Source organism: Lonchura striata, chromosome 1A (assembly GCF_050655825.1).
Source record: "Lonchura striata isolate lonStrDom1 chromosome 1A, ASM5065582v1, whole genome shotgun sequence".
Classification (NCBI taxonomy): Eukaryota; Metazoa; Chordata; class Aves; order Passeriformes; family Estrildidae; genus Lonchura; species Lonchura striata.
Genome location: NC_140741.1, coordinates 5099847 through 5121243, shown reverse-complemented (window position 1 = coordinate 5121243; position 21397 = coordinate 5099847). Strand labels below are relative to the sequence as shown.

Here is a 21397-nt window from a genome sequence, read left to right as displayed (position 1 = left end):
CACTGCTGGTTAGATCAGTCCTTCTTTCTGGAGTCCTTGGGGACAGTGTGGTCCTGCTTTCAGCAAAGCAGAGTGGCAATGGGAGCTACACATTTTCTGAGACAGACTCTGAGTGGCCTTGGCAAGGCTATGGGTAATTCAGTTTTTGAACCTCATGGCATTAAAACACCAGGCTAAAAAAGACTTCTTAACAAAACCCCAAACTGGTCTACAGTTGTAAGATTAATGTTTTCTGTGCTTCTTTCCCTGCAAGGATCAAGTGTGTGGTCTGTGTGGAAATTTTGATGGAATCCAAAACAATGATTTGACCAGCAGCAGTGAACATCTTGAAGTAGATCCAGTGGACTTTGGGAATTCTTGGAAAGTTAATTCCCGCTGTGCTGATGTTGCAAAGGTGATTGTGAATGAAGTGTCAAACTAATTATTAGTGTGGGTTACAGTATCAGCAAAGAGTGGACAAAGAGCTTTGGAAGGATTAAAATAAGAAGAAATTCCTTCTCTCATGTTTTTGCCAAATAATATTATTTCTTTAAATCTGGTAAAAGGTCAATTAACTCACGTAAATCTTCTGGGCTGTCTGGCTTCAGAGGAATGTTACAATAGCTAATTTATATGGTAGAGACTGTTCCTAGAGTTATCCAGCCCAGATTCTTGAAATCCAGCTATCACTGGAAATTTAATTTTAGAGTTTAATCTTAAAAAAACAGCTGTAATTTTCAATCAGGGGGAGTTAGAATAAAAATTTTGTTTCTCCCTATTCAAATTTCTATATCCCAAATCTTAGTCTCTCCATTGCGAACAATGGAATGCACAGATTAATTTATTTCTGTATGATTCTCTTTTTTTCTTTTATTTTAGTAAGAACATTCTGCTTTTATTTTCAGATTAGGAAGGCTTGGACAGAAAAAGCAGGATACAGGAGGGGATGGGAGAGCTTATTGGTATCCATCATTGCATGTGGATTTTGGGGAGGGTAGCTGCTTTCTGAAAGTGTTATCTGTGTCCCAGTGCTGGAAATTTCTTGGGGTTCTAAGTATATTACACATAAGAGTCTACTTCCTGTTTTCCAAATAGAGAGTTTTGAAAGAATGAAATTGAATAAGAAATTTGTATATAGCTGACAAATGAAGCCCAAAGTATTTCCAAATGAAATGTGCAAGGAAATACCTTGAGAACAACTTGTTTTGATATTTGTAAAACAAAGTCTTTCATTCAGCTGATGCTTTTCCTCTGCTGAAAATTTGTCCAAGTGATCGGGGCAGGGGGTGGAAAAAGTCTTTTTTAGATCTTTTCCTAAAAGATTTGCATTACATATATGAACACACTGAAGCATTTATTCTTGATCACGTGAAGACTTCTGGGTTAGTAGCTAATTATGTGCAAGTGTGACATAGCTACAATATTGCCTTGCTGAATGTCACTTTTTTTCATTTGACTGAAGCGCAATAAAAAGTTACAGCACCGAGGAGTGAGGCCACAGGGTCAGACTGAGAAGGAGCAGCTTCTCATTTCAGTGTCATAGGCACAGGACAGGACCTGCAAGGTGTTGCTGTGTTAAATTCTGTGTCAATACTAGTGCTCCTTCTTCTTAGATAAGTTAAGTGGGAGGAGGGAAGATGACTGAACTATTTTTATTCAGCAGCAGCCTTGGGTATTGCCTGCTGAAATCTGATCATATATTTTTAAGTCTCGTGGACCTTCTGAGGAGTGTGAATGATCATTTGTCTGGTTGGGTGTTTGGTACAGTGGGTTTTCCTGTCATCTAAATCTGAGTTAAAACTTCAGGGTACAAGAAAGAGCTGGAGAAAATCAAGGAGGTGATCTGCTCTGCTGTAGCAGGATCTGTGTGTGTTGTGCAACAGGTTGAAACTTTACTCAAAGAAAAAATTTCCTTTACTATTGAGTCTCTTACTTCAATTTGAAGAGTCCCAAGGTCCTGCTAATTGCTAATGCAATCTCTGCTTGTCTCTTACAATATTAAGCCCAGCTTGGAACAGACCTTGATGTCTCCACTGTGTGGTGGAAACATAGTGAAGCAGATGATGGTAGAATCATCATGCGGCATTTTGTCTGGAATTGTCTTTGAAGAATGCACAAAATTGGTGAGTATTGTTTCACTTTCTTCAATCCTGCATGATCTGTGCTGGCATTGATTACAGCTGAGGGAAAAAGTGTGGTTATGCTGACAGCACATAGGACTTGGTGAAGGCTGGCTTGTGTTCTCTTCTCTCACCTTGTCCTGTAGTGGAGGCTTTGTGGGAAAATGCACCTTTATGAGAAAACACACCTATTAAGCTATGAAGTAACTTCTTCCCAAGGGAAATTTTACTGTATGGTCCAGGGACTGCACATGAAGTGAAGCCTAAGGGTTGAGATTTGAGGGAAGGGGGAGTTGAGCCAATGCAATACCTTTCAGGCTGTGTTATACCCAAGCTGCTGCATGAAAGGGATGGGGACAAGGCTTAAAAATATTAAGTGACTGCAAACTGCAGTCCTTGCAGAAGATTTGCACCGATTTATGTGGTGCCTTGACCTTTGGCAAGCGGAGCAGCCAAACCATCTGAAAGTTAATGATGTGTACAGGAAGGAGATGGACTCGGAGTGTCCTTTGCCCTTCTCTCCTGCAGGTGAATCCAGAGCCCTACATTGACATTTGTCTGTATGACACGTGTGCCTGTGAGTCTGTCGGGGACTGTGCGTGTTTCTGCGACGCCGTGGCGGCCTACGCGCACGCCTGCGCGCAGAAAGGAGTGGCTGTTCACTGGAGGTCACCCACTCTGTGCCGTAAGTACACAAAGCACGAGGCACAACTGGCTGCAAACGTGCCAGGGTTTGGCTCAGACTGGTCAGATTTAGCTCTGCTCCCACTGACATCCAGAGAATTTCATGTTAATGGGGCTGGGATAACAGCTCTCTCTGACACTCCCATCCCTGCTCTACTTCTGGCAAACCTGTTCCATCAATTAGGGGATTGGTACAAAACCTAGTGAAAGAAATAGTTTCAGTAATATATATATATATACATGTGTGGGAATCCAGGGCTTCCCTCTGGCTGCCCTGGAAGGCCTGGGACCCTGGCAGGGGGTCAGGAACCCCCCTGGACAGAGCCCCACGCACTGCCCTGCAGGACAGACCTGAGGCAGGGCAGCAGAACATGTTAGAGATAAAAAGAATAAACAACCTTGAAAACCAGCACAGATGAATTATGGCTTCTTTGGCAGTGGGGCAGAAAGAGACTTTCTGCAATCTCAGAATCATCAATACCACAGATTCTGACATATGTGTACATTAATTAAAGTTTACAGTTTGGAGTTGTGTTGCGCTTCCTATTAACAATTCTGGTCTAAAACAATTATTTAATTGCGTGAAAAACATATGTAAGTGTGAAAAAGTTGGTCTGCCCTAATTGTAGTCAAACAATAATGTAGTAAAATAATCTTTATTTAAAAGTGGAAATATTTATTTTTCAAGATATATGTGGTCCACTTTGTACAATGTTTGGTGCCATAGTTCTGAGTGGTATGGTGCATATCAGGTTTGACTGTTTTTTTTTCCTCTGATTCTGTCCCTGCATAGCACAAAGCTGTGAGGATCTGAATAATCAGGAATTAGATTATCAGTGTGAATGGAGATATAACAGCTGTGGACCTGCTTGTCCTGTCACATGCCAACACCCCCAGGCTTTGGAGTGTCCTCTGCAGTGTGTGGAAGGATGCCATGTGCACTGTCCTGCAGGTAAGTCCATATTTTGATTTATTTAAACAGGTTTTCTTCTTCTTAGCAGGTTCAATGATATGTTTTCACCACAATTCCTTACTGCCTGAGGAGGGAGGTTGTTGAGCATCTCGGTTTGGGTGTGTGAAATGGGCATGGTGTATGGAGGGCATGAAGTGGTGCCTAGAAGAGGAGCATGAACCCCTGCCAGCAAGGATGAGAGAGGATGGGATCAGCTTGATGAGACTGGAGGATTAAGGGCTGTGTGGGAACACAGATTGTTGACTCTGTGGTTAGAATATGAATTTATGATGGAAATTGATAAAATGCTGTGCTTTAGAGCAGCTACAGCAGTGAAACCCATTGTATTCACCTGCTTATTACCTCCAAGATGCTCCTGAGAGTGCCCAGCTGGCATCCTCCCATGAGCATGAGCTTCCAGCTTAACTATTCCAACAACTACCTTGTAGCAAAGGGAAAGGAAAAAATATGGGAAATATGGGACAGGGAGAAGAAAGAGAAGAAAGGAAGCAATAAGGTATTTTAAGATCCTGAGTCGCTATTCTGGGCCCTGGTATTTCTGATCAGAACAAGGTAGAGGATAGGAGAAGAAATAAATAATATACATGTAAAATGGTAAATTCAATTTTCCCCGATGTTACTGATACCCTGACATCTTCCATGCTTTGTTCTAAAGATATATTTACCTTCTGTGTGGTGCTGACTATTGCAAGTATACACTGGGTTAAGTGCTTTCAATATCTAAATAAAAGCCATTATGAAGGAAGGAGATACTTCTGTGTCAAATTGGCAGTGGCCACAACACCAAGCAAAGTATTCAGGAGGTTTGACCCCACCTCAGAAGCACTGTTTTGTTTTTAATTTCATTATTAGTTTTACAGTTCATGAAAACTGGCATTTCACGTTGTTCTGCTGTTTTGAAACAGGGAAAATCCTTGATGAGCTGTCCTTGGATTGTGTCAGTCCAGAAGACTGTCCTGTGTGTACAGTTGGAGGTGACAGGATCCCACATGGAAGGAGAGTAGTTTTGAACAGAGATGATCCACAGCACTGTCAATCCTGGTATGATGGGGTTGTGCAGGGAACCAGCATCCCTCTTGTCTAGGATGAAGAGTCAGGGATGAAGTACATCCTCATGAATAAGTTTATGGATGTAACTTTAAATATATCACTCAAAAAGAAGTTTGGAAACCATCTTTTATGTACTACCCCTTCACAGAGAACCCAGAGCTGAAATTTTTCAATGACAGCAATAGGGATTATAGGATGTCAACTGAATTGAAGCGAGTGAAATCTATAAATGCCTTTCAAAAAAAGGCCTTTTCCCATGTGTTGGTGGCCCTACTGTCTTCAGATGTTCCACTTCTTTTTGTGCAATGTGTGATTCAACATCAATAAAGCTGTCAGACTCCTTCCTTCTGCCAAAACTAAAAATTTGCTGTGTGTAGTGCAAGGTCTGAATGTGCACTCAGTCTGGAACTTGCTGAGATTATTAGCAGTTGGAGCTTTGTCCCATTACTGGAAAACCAATTTCCATGAGATATTCAGGTGAAACTTGTGGTCTGATCCTGCATACAGGCATTTCCAAATAGGATTAAATGAATTGCAGGGAATGTCGTGCTGTGCACTGTACAGCATGAGGGCCTTCTGCTGCAATGCAGCAGAGACTGCTTGCATTTTGTTTAATGCCCTGTGCATATTATGAAAATGAGTCATTCTCTGAATGTCTGGGCCATGGATGGATATTTTCACTAGTGACATATAATGCCGTGAATAAAAGAGAGTTTTCCAACTTGTAAATTGATCAGATTTAATGGAAACTGAGTTGTAAAACTGCAGCAGCTATTAGCACAGGCCAACACCGTAGCTCCAAGTGCTCTGAACCTCACAGAAGCTCAGAATAGGTAAAAACTTAGAGTTCCTGGTCTCTAGCCATGGCTGGTGTGCAACTGAGCTATAAACCCAAGGCATGAGACTGCTAGGCTGATTAATTAAATACATATTTTTTAACAATATACGTGAAGAGCCCTGAATTCCATTAAAGGTCAAAAAAGAATCTTCTTAAATGAGTCTCTGTTCTCTAATTTTTGTAATTCTTAATAATAATTTATCTTAAATGTTGATACACTGGCTGCTGCTCAGAAAAGATTTCAGAACATTAGGAAAACTTGCCTCACTAGGGAAACATCCTTTTGCATAGCTGTCACCTAATTTAGATGCCTACACCATCTGTACAAACAATAGAAAATATTGCACAAAAATGAATTTCATAGCAAACATCCAAAGGAAATTGGAAACTAGAAGACTTTTGTTCATATTAGGATTAGAATAATAAATCTTCTATTGCTGTATGTTAATGCCAAAAATAGCTGTGCATTCTGCAATTAGGAAGACACTAAAATGAGCTTGAAAAGAACATAACACTTCAATTAAGAGGACTTTGAAGGAAGGTGCCACATGTAAAGTGAAGTATTTTCCTGGAAAATGGCACCTTCTTCCAGTAGTGACTCATGCAGTTTGTACATCCTGGGTTTTCTCTGGCAGTGCAAACAAGCATTTTTTGGTGGTTGCTCTTTTGTAACCTTTTCCTACACTGTTCCTTGGACTGTCCAGTAAGACAAGGAGAATATATGGACTGGTTCTGTTCCACCCCATGCCTGAGTGCAGGCACGTTCTTTTCTCTGAGAAGTTAAGGTGGTCAGAGGGCTGGAACACCTCTCCTGTGAGGAAAGGTGGAGAGAGATGGGATTGTTCAGGATGGAGAAGGGTCTGGGGAGATCTTAATGTGACCTTTCAGTGCTTCAGCCTATGAGGAAGATAGGTACAAAATTTTTAGCAGGGCCAATTGGGGCAGAACAAGGGGTGATGGTTTTAAGCTGAAGGATGCTCAATTTATATGAGATATAAGGAAGAAGTTAACAAAGGGGTTGGTAAAACACTGGCACCGGTTGCCCAGAGAGGTGGTGGATGTCCCATCCCTGGAAATATTTAAGGTCAGGCTGGACATGGCTCTCAGCAACATGTTCTAGTTGAGGATGTCCCTGCTCATTGCAGGAGAGTTGGATAGGATACACTTTAAAGATTTCTTCCAGCCCAAACCCCTCTGTGATTCTAAGAAGAGAAACAAGTAGCCAGGAATTAGAAGGGCAGAAGTGTTAAAGCCTTGCTAAAGATGGATGAATTGTAAATTAGTTCACAAAAAGTGGAAGGTTGACAGAGGTGAAAAAGCTCATGGTGGTGCAGAAGGATGAATAGTGGAAAAGGCAGAGATAAGGGAGGGAAAGAAAATTGGGAGCTGAGGTGGGAAGGGGAAAATGTACTAATGGAGGTGAGTAGAAATGGTGAGGGAAGACACAGGATTAAAAAGAGATAACATCTAGGGTTGAAATAAAGCATTTAGTATGAGAAACAGTAATGAAGAAGAAATCATGGTAAATAATAGGAAGGTTAGAGAGACATAAGAAACAGTGGAGGATGAACATGCACTGAAGCTGTATACAAACTAAAATTAAGTCAGGAAAAGAAACCATGAAGAATGTAGAGCACTTTAGAGGTAAAACAAAGATTGTTAATTTCAGTAAGGTTAAAATCTGTGTAAACCTGGCCCCTGCAGAGAGTTTTCTGAGTCATATCAGAGGTAAAACATCTCTCCTACTCGAGGATTTTACATGGTGCTCGCTGCCTGCAGTTTGTCTCATGTTTTGGTTCCTTGTGAAGCAGACCAGATCAGACAGTTCACTCCACCAGTGGCATGTAGGTTGCTGTACTGCTGATACTCAGTGGTTCCTAAACAGTTTCCAGACACAAATTTTACCCCTTCTGCCAAACACTGTTCTAAGGAGTTTCTTCTGACAAACACAGCATAGTTGGTCACATTTCCTGGATCTAAACAAACATCCGTGAACACAGGAGATTTAGGTGCACAGTACCATATGGGAGGTTGTGGGGAACTGGGGTGGGGAAAAAATTATTCACATCATGTTTTGGTTTCATTGTGGTTTTGAGATGTTTGGTTTTGTATTGGTGTTCTTTTATAACCTGTGGATGACTTGTTATAAGCATCGCTTTTTACAGTTAAATTTGATGTTTTTCTGATTTGATGATTTTTGTAGTCTGTGTGAAGGGAAGAACTTAACCTGTGTGGACTGTAAGCCCATGGAGGACAGCTTAATTCTAACAACACCTATTCCAGAGGAGGACATTGAGCTACCAGCCAGTGCATACTCATGCAGCAAGATGATGGACTTGGCCTTCCTGATCGATGGCTCCAATAAACTCTCAGAGGAGGACTTTGAACAGCTGAAGACTTTCATAATTGGCGTGATGAAACGACTCCACATTTCCCAGAAAAAAATCCGAGTGTCAGTTCTGGTGTATAGGGCTGGTCCCACCATCTATCTTAACCTTAAAGATATCAAAACAAATTCCCAGATGAGAAGAATTGTCCAGAACATAAAATACACAGGTGATAAAGAAGCATCTGCCTATGAAGTCTTTAAATACACTGCGTTGCATGTGTTTGGAAAAGCAGAGAGGACCAATGCTGCCAAAATTGCAGTGATATTTATAGCAAGCAGGTCTCAAAAAAAAATCCGTGACATGCTTGGGTTTCTGAAGAATAGAGATATCACAGTAATACCTGTGGGGATTGGGCCACATATCAATGTGGAGCAAGTCAAATTCATGGCAAAGATGTTTCCAGGTAGCAGAGCCTTTCTAGTGAGCAATGTGTTGGAGCTAATGGATGAGAGAGATTTCCTGATTGATCACCTGTGTGATCTTGGACCTGAAGAAAGTCTTCTGTTACCAGCTACATCTGCTCCAACCATGTCCAATGTCATATTTCCCCCTTTGGGACTCACAACCCCACAACCTCTTCAAGAAAAGTCCCATCCCAGCAGGCTGGATATTGCTTTTATTGTGGAAGGATCTGACAATGTTGGGGAGGAAAACTTCAATAGAGTCAAGAAATTCATTGAGAAGGTGGTCACAGGAATGAACGTGGGACAGGAAGATATTCATGTTACAGTCATGCAGTATTCAGAGACTGTCAGTCTGGAGTATTCCTTTAGGGAAATACAGTCAAAGGAAAATATTATCGAGAAAGTGAGGAGTATACCCTACCAGGGAGGGAAGGCTACCAACACTGGCAATGCCCTCGATTATATTTCCAAACATACGTTTACATCAGTAAATGGAGGCAGGCAAGATGTTCCTCACTTGGTATATATGGTGTCATCCAGTCCTTCCACTGATATCATCACACGACCTCCCAGGAGCATAAATGTTATTCCTATAGGCATAACCCCTGGTGCCAATATCCAAGAACTCAGAAAGATCAGTCAGCCTAATGACCCAATTATCCTGAATAGTTACAACAGACTGATTGAAGAGGCACCTGAATTAGTGCTGCAGTCATGCTGCACTCATGGGACAAAATTTTGGACTGAAATCACAGGTAAGATTGGATGAATTTTCTGTGTGATTTCTTCTTTCTTCTGTTGAGTCTCCTCTGTTTACCCTGTGCATCACTGAAATTTGAAAGGTTCCCTTATCTGGTTTGGTGTCTTGCTGTCATATTCTGGTTTTGTTTATTTTTGTTTTGTTGTTGGTTTGGTTTGGGTTTTTTTGTTGTTGTTGTTGTCATCTGCTGTTTGGTTTTTGTTTTAGTCCTCTGAGAGTAAAACAGACTCGGTAGAAGAGCAGGAATTGAAATATCTATATATCCCACTGAATATGAACCTCAAGGCTTTCATTAAAGGGACATCACTAATTGTTTCAATGGTCATTATCCTGCTCTGTTTTCCCAAAATGCAACTGGACCCAGCCTTTCTGCCTCTACCGCATTAGCAGATGCTACTTTTGGTAATTATATATAAAATCACTTTTTCCCCTCCCCCTCTCACCCTCAGAGTTGTGCAACAAACCCATGGACATCATGTTTCTTCTGGATGGAAGTTCAAACATTGGAGCATTGGAATTTGAGGAAATGAAAAGCTTTGTGCGGGCATTTATTCAAAGTGTTGTGGCCGGTATGTCTCTGCCTTTCAGCTCAAACACAGATGTTTTGTATTCTTTTACATATAGGGGACAAACTAGCTTCTCAGTGGAGGTTTTTCAATTCTTAATTTTAAATTACTCAGTCCAATCCCTCAAAGCACTGACTGCTCAATGCTAATTTCTTGACCCATGTGGGATGGCTGATGCTTTTTCTGGGAGCGCTAAGCTACTGTGCTTGCAGAGTGTGTATTGATAAGGGGATACCTCTCTGGTCAGGCCATTCCCTATCTGTCATTATCAGTGCAGCCCCCCTGGCAGCACACATTGTATCCTGCACATACATGAAGGGATCATGTAGCACAGGGAGCAGTTTAAGACATTGTGTGTGTTGTACCAAGTTCATCTCTGTCCTGTGTTTTCCCAGTAGAATTTAACAATCATGGATTTCATTTTTTTTTAGTCAGAATTGTATTTTTTGATCCAGAATTAAACCACTTCCATGGGGCAACTGCTGTTATTGGTAGTGTTCATATAGGTCTTATAGAGCACTGATAAAGACTCATTGTGCTCTATACATGAATACCTTCAATAGGAGGCCATGAAGAGAAGTATAGCAAATCACTGTAAACAACATTTTGCCTTGTTCAATTTTGCAAATCTGGTATTTTTAACTGTCTATATAAATGTCCTGTTAATAATTTTATTTGTACTTCTTACATAATGTATAATCAGGATGTCAGAGAGGAGCATAATTTGGAATTCATCTTCATTCTCCTTCACAGGTCCAGCTCCCTGGATTCATTTTGTTCCATGCACATCCAGTGCTGTATGAGAGAGGGAATTGGGTATGAAATGATCCAGGGAGCTTGGCCCATCTGACAAATAGAGCATCAATCTACTGCTTGTGCAAAACAAGGTGCATAATAAAAAAAAGAGGGGACATTTACAGTTTTAAAATGGAAAAGGAATAATATTGGAGATCAATAAAACAAAATTCTCCAGTTACTGATACTGATCTGGGCTAAAATACTGCATGCTGATAGAAAAGCAGCTGTTTCCAGCAGCACTTGCATATTTTTTCATCAGGGAATAGCTCAGTTTTGATCTTTTCACACTCTGATGGAAAGCCATTGTCCAGTTGTAAATCACAATGCCAATGTTTCTTTAGATTTATTTTAAGACATTCACATGCACTGCCTAAAGTGCTTATTTTCTACTTCAGGCAATTCTTCAATTCATGTGTCAGTTCTCCAGTATGCCAGGGAAAATAATCTAGAAATTTCATGGAACATGCCTCAAGAGACTGACAGGCTTGTAGAGATGGTGCAGTCCATTCAACAAAGGGAGCAAGGTCCTACAAGATTAGGTGAGTGATTTTGTGAATATTGGTATTTAAACAAGGGGATGAACAAAGCCCCAAGGAATGCTAAATACAGGCTGGCTACAAACACCAATTTATGTCATTGTGGTGGCATTTCCTGTTAAGGTTCAACCTCTTGTTATGGTTCAATTTTCTCTATTAAGATGTATTCATAGGTTACCCAAATTATGGTTTGTCTTTAATGTATTTTGGAAAGAAGCCTTGAAGTAATGCTGAGGATTTGCATTCTTTATCTTTCAAGCAGGCAAAGCATAATTAACAAGTAAAGTTAGTTGATCAGACACTTAGGAGAAGAACTGCTCATGCTGACTTCAGGAGCTGCCCTTGCCAGATGTTTGTGCATAGCCTGTGTAGCCCATCTGGATGAAAAATAGCAAAACAAGTTATATTCTGTGTGGTTCACGTCCCTCACTCAGGTTGCCATGCTGGTTCCACAGGGACTTGGGCTGGCACAAGACTGGGGATGGTGCCAGGGAGCAGAGAACAAGGATTTCCGAAGGCAACACCTCAGCTGAAGAGTTACTTGTGAAATGCCATCTTCTGTTTCAGATGGACAGGTCCACTTCATTTTTCACGTGCTAAAACATCAGATTTCCCACTGGTCTGTGGAAACTCGGTGCACACACAAATATCAGTTGCAGGGTTCAGCAAAAAATGATTCTCCTACAGCATCTTACACCAGATACCCTGAGAATTTTGTTCTGGATTGGAACCACATTTACTCTGGCAGCCAGCTAGCATCAGGGTCCTGTAAGAGTTGAGGAATACACAGATTCTTGTGGTCTTTGGACTATAAAGAGTTATTTGTACAAAAAAGTGCGAAATAAAACCTGACTTCCATAGTTCGCAGGAGGATTGGCTCTGATTGCTTTCTCAGCCTGGAGAAATAAAAATACCAGATGGCTGATGAGACTTCTATAGGCTCGTTGTGGGATGAATTGTTGCATACAAATAGATAAGTTTTGTGAAGCCTTCCATGTAATGTGTAGAGAAAGCCACATGGAACTGCAGGATAAACAGAGCAAACATGGCCTTTGGGAAATGAAATGGGAGAGGCAGCCGCATGACATCCTCGTTAGTGATTTGTTTATGTCTCATTGGAAAACACTCAGAGACCGCGAGTGAGGATGTGGTATAATGAACCAAATTGGAATAGAGTAGTAGTTCCTCCCAAATGAAGTCACGAAAATATGGTGCTGTGTTGTACCTTGTGATGTGTGTGAATGTGGCTGGCTGTGCAGGAGACAGCATTCCTGGGAAGTGCATGGTCACTCAGGCCCTTCTGTCTGTGCTCGGGCCTCTGGGAATGCTGAGGCTGCTTGGCAAGTGTAGATGGCCCAGTCTGGATGCTGCATTTTCTTAGGAAATGTTTTCTAGCCTTTGCTTGATCTCAATTTACTCATCAAAAAATATCATTGCTATCAGACCAGAGCTGTTTCTTCTTATTTGCCCTGGCTGCCCTATGGTAGAAGAAAAATTCAGTGGAATCTTGATTCCATCTTTGTTGATCCAAATCGTACTATTTTGGTCCAAAAAGCTCTATGTTCAGAGGGCAGTTGTGCTACTGCTGCAAAAGACTTACTGTAGAAAGCATTCCCTTTCCTGCATTACTTAACCGTAATGAAACTCTAGGAGAAATTTTAGTAATAAGAAATAATGAAAAACTACGGAGTATGTGAGGGCATAAGAAGAACAAGAAAGAGCAGCTTATACCACAAGTCTTTCCTATGTTTGTGCAATGGGGCCATTCAATAGCATGAGGCAAATTTTGGCTCAAGCAACCTATCAAGAAGCAGCTCTGGGGATATTCAGACATCATGAAATCGTGTACAACTTCACATAAGAAACAACCCAAAAAAAAAAAAAAAGAAGGAAACTAACTAAACACTAAAGTGATGTGTGCATGACAACTGAGAATCATGTAAATGTGTCTCTGTTCAGCGTTTGTGGGTGTTTAGGAGAGTCACAGGGAGCAGATTAAGCAATCCCTACAGTAAATACTGTTTAACACTATATAAAAACATTATTTTGCTTCTTTATAGCCCTAGTAAAAGTTGCTCATTTAGACTGACATTTTCCTCCCTCAGCCTCCAAACCTGGAGGAAGTATGTTCTATGTGGCTCAGCTGTATAAAAGCATCTTTAGGGAAAGAAATATTTCCCTCCTTACCGCCTCCAAAAAGAAAAATCCTAAATTTATATTCTTCCTCCAACTTTCCATCATTATTAATATATGTGATTAGCAGCATTCAGCTTTGCTGTCAGGATTAAGAAGGTACAAATGTCTTTCTCCTAAGCCTCCCCTGTGGTTTTGGAAGCAAAGCCCTCCCCGTAGCATTTCTCCTTATTCATATCTCTCCCCAAATGATCCATTCTATATTGAATTTCCAAAATCTGTCACCCAAGGCCAGCAGCTGTCCTGATCAGAGGGCTCCCATCCACTGAAAGAGGCTTTCACTTGTTCCCCACAAATATTGCTGAACTGGTGGTGCCAGCTCCTCTTTGAAGCAAGTTTTGGGCACCACTGATATCTTCCCTGAGCTGTTTTAATTCACTGCCCTTCAAGGGATTTTTTGTTTGCTTTTTATCCCTAGTTCATTTCTTACAAGGTCTGTGAGTTGAATGAGCTTCTGGTGGAGTCTGGGCTCATCAGAAGCCCTCGGTGGTAAGAGAAATGCAGGATTTGTGACCTGCAGAGGAGAGGTTTTTGGGGCCTGTTCCATTAAGTGGTGTTGAACTGGCAGCTTTGTGCTGCTCATGTAAAGTTCAGCACACATTAATCAACGTGTGTTAATGCCAAAATATCAATATTTATGTGCCAAGAACTAACCACTTAAAGCACTGTGGGATCAGTTTTCAATAGCTGATTTGTTTCAAAATTAAAATAATCTTATTTTTCAGTGAAAAATCCCATTTGGTGCCAAGTGAAGAGCCTAAATTAAGATACAAAAGCCAGCTTCAGGATTATGGACCTGGTCTAGTAGGAGGTGTCCCTGCCCATGGCAGGGGGGTTGGAATGAAATGATCTTTAAGGTCCCTTCCAATCAAACCATTCTGTGATTTTATCATTCTGTGATTATCACAGTGGGGAGTTGTTCCTGGTTAGGCAAGTTCTTGATTACATATTTGCAGTCTGGAATACTTACACCATCCAGACAGTGTTGCCTGCTTCTGTATCACTTCAGGTTCTGAGGAACCATTCTTACTTTGTTTCTTTCCCATGTTGCTTTCAGGACTTGGGGGAGATTAAGATCTCTTGTGGTACTTTTTCTGGTCAAGATGTTGCAGAAATGTTAGAGAAACCACTAGGGCCAATTAAGGCACAAATTACAAGCTCCCAGAAGGAAGCTCCATCTAATTGGAACCTCTGTCTGTCACAACTCTACAGACCCTCAAGGGGCTTTACATTTAATTCCTTGTTTCCGACAAAATAAAAGAAAATAATTGCAAATGTTTCTCTTAGGAAGTTTTTGCTTTCCCTGAGGCATCCACCAAAACATTAAATATCTGTGTGTCCCAGATTGGCTAATTCTGGGATCAATCTTCGTTTTTATTTCTTGGATATATTTCAAATATTTCTAGGGTGCCTTGTGCTCATTCAGTTAATTCCATGATGTCCATGATTGCTCCCAATCCAATATTTGTGATTCAGATTAACATGCCTTTTTACACATTTTAACGCTTCCATCCAAATCATTAATGAAACTATTCAATAAGGCAGAATCTAGTGTAATTCCCTCTAGACTCCTACTAAACATCTCCAACGCTATTCAACAGATTGTCTTTTGTCCTTAAAGCTTGTTTATGTCCATTTAGTCAGCTTGTAGTCCTTGCAGGAACCTCTGTGTGAACCATTCTGAGTTGTTACTTCAGAATACAAATCTAACTTTGAAATCCATCAGGTGTCAAGTCATCCAGGAAAAGGTTCTTAAAAAGCCTTTCTGACTCAGAATTTCAGCATCAAATATTCCCAGTCATTATTTAATGATTATTCCAAACATGAGCGCTGAAGGATGGGGAGAAGGTGCTGTTCTGTGCTTGGAAGGATTGGTCTGTCCTTTCTAAAGCAGCCTGTATGGTTCAATTGGGTGTTTGTTTTCACTTTTTATTTATTTGCATTTTTTCCTCTGGACATGCCCAGTGAGTGGCAGTCATACCCTACTGACTGATCTGGGAGGCTGCTGGGGGCTCAGCACCTTTGGTGGGCTGAGGGAAGGGCTAAAATGGCTGAAAACAACCTGCGCTAGAGAAATCCATTCCTGCCCATGACAGGGGAGCTGGAACTGAATGATCTCTAAGGTCCCTTCCAACCCAAATCATTCTGAGATTGTCTTTATATTTCCATGTTGTGAAAACTCTTTCCAATCTTAATAAAGCCTTGTGCGTGCTGTTGTTTAATTCGGTGTAAATACTTATATTTCCTTTATTGATATGAAAATGTCAGGTTTCTGTTGTGCTGTGGTATCTCAGTATGAAAATATTGAGGTTGGTTGATTTTAGCAGTGAATAGTTTTTATTGTGGCCTCTGAGGGATTTGTTTTTTCCCTCTGTGGTGAGATGGAGAGACAAAGAGCTGAGAAGTGACAGCTTCCATCCTGAGATGGGGACTTTCTGAATCCCTCTAGCAGGACTAAAGTGTTCATTTGATGATGTCTTCAGACACCTGGCTCTTTACTTCAGAGCTGGCTTCAAAATAAAGGGAGAAATCCAAAGTGTTTTTACTATGCTAAATCCAATTTTCCATGCATTAAATTGAGTAACTGCTTTTGGGGCCTTTGAAATAGTCACTGGTTCTATTGTACTTGATTTCTTTATGAGAAATTATAAAAAGAATGGATTATTTTTTTTTTCAGTTTGCAAATATGTATGGGGTTTCTGAGCATTTTTAAAATTAATGTGAGAAGAAGAAAAATGGAGCTGGACCTGCTGCTGACCACACCAACCACACAAAAGTCAAAGTGTCATTAAAGAAAACAAATAAGAAATTTCAAGCACTTTCCACAAATGAATAAAAAAACATTTGTGACTCTTACTGTGCAAAAGTTTAACCTAAAATATGTTTGAAAGTTAAATACTTTTTCTGGTAATTGTAGGACCAAAGGGAAATGAGTTAATCTTCTGGCACAGTGACCATCCTAGAGAAATCTCAGGGATTTTGAATATAGTGAGATTTATTTGCTGTATTTTGTTTTATCCTTAGTTATTTCTAGCTAATGTACCATTCTGTATTTGACATTTACCTTGACAGACACAAAACCATTTGTAGAAAGGATTGTGGGAAAGCTGTGTAGGACACGAGTTAATGTCTGAGGTTAGTTACTTTTTTGTGGTCAGGAACAGTAGTTTGTGAAATGGAATCACCATCACCCAACAAATAATGGTGTTTTAAAATGTGCTTTGTTACAAGCAGAAAAACATCCAAAATTTCAAGGTTTTCACTGAATATCCAACTGCTGCTGCCATGGTATAGAATCACTGAACGGTTTGGATTGGAAGAGAGCTCAAAGATCATCTCATTCTAACCCTCTGCCGTGGCCAGGGACACCTTCCACTTTCCCAGGCTGCTCAGAGCCCCATCCAGCCTGGTCTTGGACACTTCCAGGGATGGGGCAGCCACAGCTTCCCAGGGCAGCCTGTTCCACTGGTGCCTCAGGATCCTCTGAGTAAAAAAGTTCTTAATCACATCAAATCTAAATCACTCCTCTTTCAGTTTAAAACTCTTCCCCTTGTCCTATCCCTACCTACCACTATAATAAATTGCTCTCATTCTTTTTTATAAGTTCCCTTTAAATACTGTAAGACTACAGTGAAGTCTCCCTGGAGCCTTCTCCAAGGTGAACAATCCCAGCTCTCCAAGCCTTATCCATAATCATTGTGCTGAGTGAGATTCCTAAAGTTTGTCCATGCTTGCAGCAGCTTAGGAAAAGGGTTTTTGCTTCTATCACTGAAAAGGTGTGGGTGACATGGTTAAGAAGACATCAAGTACAAAGTGTTCAGGTGTCCTAAGGCGTACTGGGGCTGTGCTGCTGACTTCCAGGGTTTTACAAATGCATTTGTTATTATAAATTGTACAGTGAATTCCTCAGGGAAACCTATTTTTGCTACACAGTTATTCCAGATTACTCAGACAAAATACTCTTTCAAGTGTTTATTGTTCACCAGTCACTGTTTGCCCTGAATGTCACATCAGTCACCCGGTTTCATTTCTGCTTCCTGACCTGATAACTTCCAAGCCCAAAGGAGCTTTTAAGAAAGCTGCATATCATGATTCCCAGTGTAAATATTTGTGCAAATACATGTCTAAATGTGAGTACTAACAAAGTGCTCTCTTGCTGAGGTCAAAATTATCAACAAATTTGCCTGAGCGTTCACAGATGTTAAATAAATGAGCAGCAGGTTCCCTTTTAAGCCAGTTGGTGATTTGGTAGCTCAGGTAGAATTTCTTTGCAAGTTTTGTGGGGTTTGATGTAGTTTTATTTGGCATTTTTGTTTTAACTTTTTTTTTTTTTTTAATAAGGATCACCCATTTGTATTATGGAATACACAGAGTTTAAATTTCAGAGAGGTTGCTGGTTGTGTGGGGGCAAGATAGGCTTTTCACACGCGTAGGGAAAGTCGATGAAATTACAGAAGCACTCTAGATCTTTTATAAGAGTCAGAACAACTTGAGTGAACAGCTCAGGATGATGCCGAGCTGTGGATCAGCTCGCCACTGGATGTCAGTGTTGCTCGGCAGTTCGAAGCAGGAATATAATCCCCACAATGCTTTCTATCCTTTAGGGGTAGCAATACTTCTGGGAAAGGTAACTACTTAGGTGAGGAGCGTGACTTTGTTATCGTGGTTAAGGAAAGGGAAAAAATATTCCTGTCACTGCAGAGACTGGAATGGTCTACAGATGGAGTTAAGCATGGTCCTCCTGTATTTGGATGTCTTAATAAATACTGCAAGAATTTTAATAGCTGTGATCTTTCATGTAGCTGCAATAATTCACACATTAGGAGTCCTTTAAGAATATTTTTCATTACCTAATAGTGGAACACACTAAAGCAATATAAAATTTAGTTTCATAGCCTCCTGTGACTTTTCTATTACATCTCTCATTTCTCTCTTCGTTTCTTCCTAGGAAATGCCATTGATTTTGTGGTCCAGAATGCAATGTCAGAATCCCACGGGGGCAGACCCAGTGCATCAAAGGTCGCGATTGTCATCGTGTCGGGGAGCTCCCAAGATGCTGTGGAGGCTGCTGCCCTTTCTGCAAGAGTGAACAGTAAACCTCATTTCACTGTCACTAGTTATAAGTAGAATTGTTACTTTTTAAGTAATGAGGTAGAACAAAAGATGGAAAACTAAGACACTGGTATGTTTGTGTAAGCTCTGGAGTTACTGTGCGTATTGTGGTAAGGAACAGACCTGAACAAAACCATACCCTGTGAAGATGCCTTTGAGGTACTGGGAAATTCAAAATCAATCTGCAGTTAAGGCTGACAGCTTCCCCAGGACTCACAAATTAGTAGCATGTCATTTTCTGAGATCCTGTGGGTAGATGGGGATAACAGAAATGTGGTCTAATATAAATTCAGTACTGTTGCAGTGCAGTGAAACTGGAAAGGTTTACAACAACAACAATAATAATAAGAAATAAAAATAATAATCATAATCATAAAAATAATAATGATAATAATAATAATAATTAGAGGTTTTGACCAGATTCTTCACTGACATCTACATGAATATACTTTTCTATCATTATGCTGCTTGATGATTATTCAAGTTTTCTGGCTGTTCTTTCAGTACCTCAGGTTCCTCAGGTGTTCAGCTGAAGAACTTTGACTTTGTTTGAAAGTTGCTCTGGGAGTTATTGAATAAGGCATGGACTGTATAACAACTATCAACTGTTATTTTTAATTAAATGGTTTGAAAATAATCCAATTTCTGTGTAACTGAAGAAAGAAGAGAGCATATTGAAATTATTTTTTTTCATTTAAAAAGAGTGAAGATGTCATTAAGTCTGCAGCTGTGTTTTGTTGCCCATGAATGATCTTATTATGCTTGGGACTAATAGAGCTCATCTTAGCTAAGAATGTGATTAGAGCAGCACCATTTCAGCCCTTAGTTGCCTTTAGCCAGTGTAGGGGGAATGATGCAAGTAACACATGAATATTAAGTGTTGGAGGAAAACTTTTCCCACGTCTATTTTTTTTTAGAAGCAAATGAAAAAATAAAAATTATATCATCTTTAGGTTGGACAAGACCTTTAAGATTATCATGTCCAACCATTGACCCAGCACTGCCAAGTGCCACATCCTTTAAATACTTCCAGGGATGAACACTCCATGTCCATAAGCAATGATTTTCTCCTGTGGCTTGCCTATTTCAAACACTTCCTTCTCTTTTCCTAGGAGTATCCCTCTTTCCAATTGGTGTTGGGAACAGATATGATGAAGGGCAGCTGAGGACTCTGGCTGGGCCATCTGCTGCTAACAGAATCATGAAGCTCCAGAATTTTGAAGATTTATCCACTATGATCACATTGAACAATGAATTTATCAAAAAAGTGTGCATGGGTAAGTCTGAAAGTCATGACCTTGTGTCTGGAGCATAACACAAAAACTGAAATGCAAAACCAGGATGTTTTTTCTTGATATTAGAAGGCAATCAGATGTTCTGTTGTGAGTGTTCCACTGACAGCCATCACAAATACTGACCTAGACCACCTTCATCACTTAGGTGTGAAACCAAATTTGAGCCTTTTAAATATGTATCCAGCTGCTATTCCAGTTAGCCCAATTCCAGCAAGGTTTTTAGAACTGCTCAGGCCTGAACTTTCAAGCTACCATCTTAATAAAAATCAGTCTTGATAAAAATCTTGATAATCAGTACTCAGGACTAGTCAATAACTGAAGGACAGAAGAAAAGTTGAATGTGTCATGAATGAATGGGGCATGTTTCAGAAATGTTGTGGGCAAAGATTTCAAGTTATGTGTTTTTCAGACATTGTTACATGTGTGTCTACAAAAAATTCAGCCAAAATAGAAGGGAAAAAAAAAAAAAAGAATTTGCTTACCCAGGGAAACAGATACTGGGAAAAAAAAGTGTAAAATGCTTTAAACAAGCATTCATTTATTTGTAGAGGGCAACACTCCTCTAAGGAACCTTGCTATGTCCCAATAACATCCACACATTCTCACCACAAGCCAGTGCCTTGTGGTGTTAGTCATTGCAGAGGTTTTTGCCAGCATTATGAGGGCTTAGTTACATCTCCACTAGAATAAATGGACTTTTTTTTTGTGGAGCCAAGGACCTCTGAGGGTGAGGAAGTTGCAGAGTGTTCACAGTCCAGCTTGGAGATATCAAATCAGCCTGCACTGGGATCACTTCTGGTGTTTTAAAATCTCTCAAGAGCATCAAACAGGTGCCATTTTCTGGATTTCAACAGCTGCCATTTTCTAGATTTAAACAGCTGCCATTTTCTTTCTTTTAAAATAAGCTTTTAAAGATGCATTTCCTCTCTTCACACTGTAAAATAGGTGATTTTTCTTGCTGTAAATTACATTGATCCAAGATTGAGGATGGGGAGCAGGAATTTGGAACCAGTAATTATTTTCTTATTGCAATCTGTGCTGTAACCTATCAGTACTAGAGGTGAAAGCTTTGTATTTTTTATGAAAGCTTTTCCAACAGCTCAAAAAGCCCTGAACTATAGACATATTCAACACCTAAAATCTGAGGAATTTAGGTCTCTCTTTTGCTGATGGTGAAGACTTTGCTAGGGGGTGACAAACTAATTTTTTGGTGGGATTTTTTTTATTTGGATTTCTTTCTGTTTGTTTTGTTTTATATAAATTTTATACAATCTGTAAAGCGTGATTTCCCCCTCTAGACTCATACAGTTGGATTTCTCATGCAGAGGGAGTCTTGCCTTTTGTATGGAAGTGTACCAAAAATAATACCATTAAAAAAAGGTTTTAAAGAGTTCCTAAATGATTTAAAAATACATTACTTATCCTGGAAAAGACAGAACAGAGAGTGTATATAGGATAGCATAGCCTAGTATTCTACAAAGAATTTGTTAGTCAGTGTCTTAATATCCTAGAGACTTTGTCATACCATAGTACAAAAATGAAATTGCTTCTAAAATATCTTTAGGTGTGTAGTGAAAGCACACAAACATAGAAGCTGCAATTCAGTGGGTACCCTGTGACTGTTTAACTGATTATGTGAAAAAAACCACTTGTCACAGTCATGACTAAATGTAAGGAAACTGGATTTGGGTGTTCTTAT

At 40.1% G+C, this 21397-nt stretch overlaps 1 protein-coding gene across 3 annotated transcripts in view; it reads left to right on the top strand.

Moving 5' to 3' along the window:
* The window catches only part of VWF (von Willebrand factor), a 130038-nt gene that overhangs the window by 69492 nt on the left and 39149 nt on the right, over positions 1 to 21397 (top strand). For all 3 annotated transcript variants that reach the window (XM_085568519.1, XM_021540069.2, XM_085568520.1), the window contains 10 exons: positions 254 to 394; positions 1983 to 2102; positions 2628 to 2784; positions 3577 to 3735; positions 4662 to 4797; positions 7848 to 9193; positions 9648 to 9767; positions 10958 to 11101; positions 18240 to 18383; positions 19516 to 19680. In XM_085568519.1, coding sequence (XP_085424645.1) covers positions 254 to 394; positions 1983 to 2102; positions 2628 to 2784; positions 3577 to 3735; positions 4662 to 4797; positions 7848 to 9193; positions 9648 to 9767; positions 10958 to 11101; positions 18240 to 18383; positions 19516 to 19680 — 2632 coding nt within the window. The remainder of the gene's footprint in view (positions 1 to 253; positions 395 to 1982; positions 2103 to 2627; positions 2785 to 3576; positions 3736 to 4661; positions 4798 to 7847; positions 9194 to 9647; positions 9768 to 10957; positions 11102 to 18239; positions 18384 to 19515; positions 19681 to 21397) is intronic.